General features: G+C 44.1%; 1 protein-coding gene across 1 annotated transcript in view; it reads left to right on the top strand.

The window, feature by feature from the left end:
- The first annotated feature begins 844 nt into the window (after positions 1-844).
- The window catches only part of MSFC1 (Mitochondrial substrate carrier family protein), a 67,268-nt gene continuing 62,112 nt past the window's right edge, over positions 845-6,000 (top strand). Inside the window, exons 1-2 of the mRNA XM_086501349.1 lie at positions 845-1,120; positions 1,189-1,611. Of these exons, the coding sequence (XP_086357475.1) occupies positions 1,192-1,611 (420 nt within the window). The 5' untranslated portion in view covers positions 845-1,120; positions 1,189-1,191. The remainder of the gene's footprint in view (positions 1,121-1,188; positions 1,612-6,000) is intronic.

The raw sequence follows: 6,000 nt of genomic DNA, 5'->3' as shown, positions 1-6,000 counted from the left end.
TAATTGTGCAACTAGGGGAGTAGCTATGAGAGAGGGGGTAATTGGGTAAGCTAATCAAGATCACGGACGATGAGTAGACAAAGAGAGAATTTAAACCTCCCTTCCTCCTCCTCCCATCGGTTAGTGGTATGACCCGCCAAAAGGAGGCTCATAGATTTTACATCCTCTTATCTTTTGGATTGCAGTATTGCTGGCTTGCATTGTTTCTCCCCCAAGTGGAGGTTCAGGAGGGGAGGCATGGTATGTGGTCGACAAAGATTGGGAGAGACGTTGCCACGTCTAATGCAACATGATGTGTATGTTGGACTTGTGTTAGTAGCGTTGGTGATAGAAAGGCAAAGATATTGGTGGCAAGACTTATACTGGTTCAGATAAGGGGGAGGCACAAGAGCAAGCATAGGTGTACTTGTTGTGTAGCATGAGTATCCCCCTAGCAATAGTGAACTACCGTGCCCCTTTTAAAGCAAAATGCGGTGAGCGTAAGGTGTAGCCTATGAAGGTTGCCTCCACTTCCCTTGACTTGGATGCATTGCGGCTCATCCAAACTCATCCTTAGATGTGTGCTTGTATTTTCAAGATGACATTTAGAGAGAGGAAGGGGGGTGTCTAGGAGTCTCCATGTTGTGGGATTTGTATGTGTGTGTGTCTATGTTTGTATGTTCATGCATCATCATCTCCCCCCTCCCCCACTAGTTTCCTACGACGTTATAATCTTCTTCTTCTCTCTCTCTAACTACTAGTCATGATGGTAGATAATTTGTGGTGGATCTTGAGTTGTCATTTGGTTGGCACTTAGAAGCTAGGACTTCGTACTTGCACGTGGCCCGAATACTAGGGAGAGTCTCAAATCTTTAATCTCCATAGCTCTCCCTCATGTGTAACACGGAGTGGACTGTGGAAATGAGCAGGAGTAGGACTTCGAGTTTGCACCAATTTTCCTGCATGTATAATAATGTCATTTGCTAAAGCCGTGACTTATTAATTCGTTTCGCTAAAATACTGGAGGTACATTCAAACTATTATTCATTGGCATTTTGCGTCTAAGCTGACCTGTCGAACCTGCGAAGCGTCGAGGGTCGAATGAGGTGGTAGTCTTCTTGGTCGCTGGCAGCCCTCTGAGGTAGGTGTGCACAGAGAGAGAGAGAGAGAGAGAGAGAGAGAGAGAGAGAGAGATTTTCATTCGTGTAGGGGATGGCCTATGAGGAGAAGCATTCAGTTTCTGCAAGCAAGAAGAGCAAAAATGAGGTTGTGATACCATCATATGTGAAGGCCATCTCTGGGTCTGTGGGCGGAATAGTTGAGGCATGCTGTCTACAACCCATAGATGTCATCAAAACGCGGCTTCAATTGGATCGAAGTGGTCAATACAGAGGCATTATACATTGTGGGAGAACCATAGTACAGCAGGAAGGCATACGAGCTCTTTGGAAAGGGCTCACTCCCTTTGCTACGCATCTTACTCTTAAGTATACTCTTCGCATGGGCTCCAATGCAGCTTTGCAAATGCTCTTTCGGGATCCCGAGACTGGCCAGATTAGTTCTACTGGTCGACTGGCCTCTGGCTTTGGTGCTGGAGTCCTTGAAGCTCTTGTGATTGTTACCCCATTTGAGGTATGCTGTGTATTTCTTTTAGCCTTTCTTTTTTCTGATTGGGCACCGAAGCATACAATATATATCTAATTTTAAGTGCTAAAGTCTATCAAGGCTACATGGCATTTTAGGGATAGCAGCATGCAGGTCTAGTGTGAAAGTTATGTTTTAACCATTTTTGATGAATTTAAAACATTCTGGTTATTGTAAAAGAAGAACGCTTCCTTTATACTTGGCACATGTTTCATGATTAACACAAGTTTGGTAACCTAACAGGACATAGAAGTGTCCTTCAGGGTTTTGGAAAAAAATAAAATACTCCTATTACATGTATGTGTTTGTAGGAGTCCTCACTTTAGCTCAAAGCTAACTTTATGTCGAAAAAATAAGAAACACTCACAACTCTTGGCTATATGGTCATGAGGAGCTCTCAAAGCCAAAAGAGTGCTCAATTTGACCAAAAATAGCATATTTGCCAGGTGAAACCCATCTTACATAAGGTAAAAAGATCTCTAGACAATGAGCCTATTTTTTCCTCAAACATCAATGAGTTCTTGACCAAAGTCTATGGTTGGTGTAGGCCAACAAATTTTCTTTTTAACATAGGACTATGTATACCCATCATTATCTTTATAAATGTTTTCACTTTACACACTTCGGTTCTTTACTTTCATGTTTAAGCACAGAAAAACCAAAAGCATCAAAACATGTCTTCCTAAGACAATTTGGAACACACCTATGACGTACAAAAATTGCATGGATATAAAATCTGGCTTCCACAATGTGGCCTTCCGTATGGTATATAAACCTATCAAGTTGGCACCAAATTGAAAGCGTACACTCATATTTTGGCCTAACCTTGAAATGTACCATTTTTTTGAGAGAGTTTGATTCTGGTAAGATGGAAAATGTCTTCTGCCTTTGTGTTGTTTGCTATTTAGGATATTAGATGTCCCAAAACTCAAGGATGAAGAGTTACATATCAATAACTCCATAAACACACTTAAAATATCCTTTTGATTACAAAGATCTTTCTAAAATATTCATCAAAATGTGAATTCTACTATCAAATCGGTATAGAGAATTTTCCTTAATGGAAAATAACTTCGAATACATAGGCTTTCCATTTTAGAAAAGAATAAAAACACCTTTAGAACTAGCTATGCCAGCTATGTCGAACTTTAGAGGTCACTAAGTTGTGTTTTAGGATGATCTAGCGCCAAGTTTATGAAAATTGGCAAAAAACAACGCATGTTTTTCAACTCGGGTTAGGTTTATAAATGTTATTCAAACCCAACTCTAAAGGTGGAATCCATAGCCCCAAAAATTTCCAAGTTTTTTTAAAGTCATAAGCTAGCTTTGTGGATACATGGCACTCGAGAACCTCCTTGGCATCTCAAGCCGCAATTCTAGGAAGTTGCTGAGTTAAGAGGACACAACAGTGTCCAAGGACATAAAGAGTCTTGTTACCAATCTAGTGTCAATGCACACACACTTCTATCCAGATAGTGGCCATAGGTGCAGTCAATGCAAAGGTTGTCAAAGTCGACGATACGGAAACGTAGAGTTAGGGAGAGAATGTACGAGAGAGAAAGTGAGAGAGTTGCTTAGTGTAACGGGAATGGGCACCACGTGCCAATGGAAAAGAACAGACTAAACAACTCTAAGCAATTCAAATAACACTGAACTGAAAGAGATGCACGACACACGAGTGACGAGACGGGGAGTGACAGAGTTCTACCCCAAGAGAGCATTGGCCCCAAACTTTATATTGCTTCAGCTCAATACAAGCTTGTACTTTGTCCTCTCCACTCCCACGTGGAGACGTGCCAGATACTAAGCCATAGCACATAGTTGAAGGCCCTGGGCCATAAAAAGCAGTTACATGAAAAGCTTCAAGTTCTAAAAGCATCTGGCCTCCCAAAAGCAGCCATCGTAAACTCTGAAGATCTGTACAATCTGCCACATCAGAAGCCAACGCATTTCGTGGATGTCCGTATAGGAATGTCATCGCAAAATTTGGAGCGTCCGTATTAGCTTGCCACTTATGAGCTGCTACGCAAGAGAGTTGGAGAGAGAGAGAGAGAGAGAGAGAGAGAGAGAGAGAGAGAGAGAGAGAGGGGGAGGTGCGCTCCTTTATTTTAACGTCTTGTGTCACTTGGTCCCCATCGGGCGGGGTCCCATAAATTGGAGGGAACTTTTTTAAAAAATTAGGTCACACGGTAAGTCTTTATAAGTTGCTTTTGCTTCTTTTGTTGCTTCTTCTCTTAGGGTTTAGGCCCCTTCAAGTTCTAATAGCATCTGGCCTCCCAAAAGCAGCTAGCGTAAACTCTGAAGATCCGTACAATCTGCCACGTCAGAAGCCAATGCATTTCGTGGACGTTCGTATAGTGCACGCCAGAATGTCATCGCAAAATTTGGAGCGTCCGTATTAGCTTGCTACGCAAGAGAGTTGGACAGAGAGAGAGTGTGTGTGTGTGTGGGGGGGGGGGGGGGGGGGCGCTCCTTTATTTTAACGTCTTGTGTCACTTGGTCCCCATCGGGCGGGGTTCCATAAATTGGTGGGAATTTTTTTAAAAAATTAGGTCACACGGCAAGTCTTTATAAGTTGCTTCTGCTTCTTTTGTTGCTTCTTCTCTTAGGGTTTAGGCCCCTCGACCAAGATGTGCAGGTTGGCTCCATTCTTCAGTGGCTTGGCATGTTAGCAGTTTGTGACATCCCCCCTTCTTGAAAGAAAGTAATCGTCCGTGATTCAAAGTCCCAAACCTCGCAGATCTCACCTTCCCGCAGCAAATCCTGGCTGCACTGTTAGATCCAGCGTAGTTTGCAGTTTCAGCCCGGAAAATGCAGATTTCAGCATCTGCGTCTTCGACACGTCGTCGTCGCATCGTCGTCATCGACATAGAGTCAGAATTCAGCAGATAAAGATTTCAGCAGTAGCGTTTTCAGATTTCAGCCCGTCTCGTCGTTGTCCTCATTGTCGTCGACATAGTCGGCAAGTCCAAGCATTGTAGAGATTTGTGCAATGAATAGTAGACCGCTCTCGCCATAGAGTGGGGCCTTCGGAGGAGGGTTTGACAACATTCTGGTGTCGTATTCTTCTCTCTCTCTCTCTCTCTCTCTGAAACCGGCCCGTAGGGCGGTAGGCGTTGGCTTTCACCCGAAATTCTTTACTTTAAGCACACACACAGAGCACTTTGCAAAGGAGACCTGTAACGGGAATTAACACTTAATCACACACACGGCTCGGAAGCTAGAATGCTCCGAGCAGACGCCGACAACCTGTACGCCCCAAAATTGGCACCCCTTTCGGTATTTCTTTATTCATTAGGAGGGTAAAGTACAAAGAAGAGTCCTAGAAATCCTTTGACTGTATCCCACTAGATACCGCCTGTTTTGGCCAAATTTCGGCAGCATAACAGCCCCAAAACTTGCACGAAACCAATTCCCCTGTTGGAACTCGTTTCTACTGGCGTATACCCTCTGATTCCTGTCCAAAAACAGTAAATTCAGCACGCTGTATTTACTGGTTTTTGCCCTGTTTTCAGCCCCAAACAGTCCCCTAACTATCCTCTGCCAGTGGGGCACGATTCCCAATGGTCCTGGCGTTCGTATGGCTGAAAAACAGTAAAATTACAGCGCATACACAGCGCTGATTTTGCACATGTACGCTGAGGTTATGACCCTCACCAGTGCCTGCTTTGGAGCAGCAGCTAGCTACCCCTGTTCCTGCTCAAGGAGGCTCTTGCCTCAGCACAAAAGCATGAACCCACACAACTGTACATCAGGCAAATGAGTAGCCCTCTTGTGGGGCATCACATAACTGCACGTATGGGAGAGAGAGCAAAGTGTAGTGTGTAGGGCATCACTCCTAGTACCACACTGTACATGAGAGGGAAAGGAAGCACTCCATAGCTCTTAACCTCTGACAAAAGCTGAAATGAGGCCTCTCCCAGCATAAAATTCAGCGCCACTTCTTCTGCAAGAGGAAAGTGCATGAAAATTCGACACTTGGCGCATTTACAAGCATTTGCCCGTTTCGGGTTCGCCGCTTAAAAATATCCTGACCGGTTGCCCAGTTGACTTCGCGGCAGAGTTATAAAATGTTCCCCTAGTCATACTGGAGGTAATGACGCGAACACATTTCACGGCCCAAAATAGAATTTCCCTAAATTTTAGGAGATGCTTCCGTTGGGCTCCCACTGGTCTTTTGACCATCTATCCTCATTGGGACCGCATACAAAAGTGCAATGTGGCCCAACTGTCTGATACTTTTTGTTGGTAGTCCCACCTTGACTTTACGCCTTAATTGAGTTCACTTCCTAGTATCCACCAACTTGCTAAGTGCGACGGGGGGACCTATATGATCTTGCTCTGAGCCTAGACATCCTCTTACCATACGAATTCCAG

This window comes from Adiantum capillus-veneris, chromosome 26 (assembly GCF_014529385.1).
Source record: "Adiantum capillus-veneris isolate H3 chromosome 26, ASM1452938v2, whole genome shotgun sequence".
Classification (NCBI taxonomy): Eukaryota; Viridiplantae; Streptophyta; class Polypodiopsida; order Polypodiales; family Pteridaceae; genus Adiantum; species Adiantum capillus-veneris.
The sequence above is the reverse complement of the archived record's forward strand: the minus strand, read 5'-3'. Positions and strand labels throughout refer to the sequence as shown.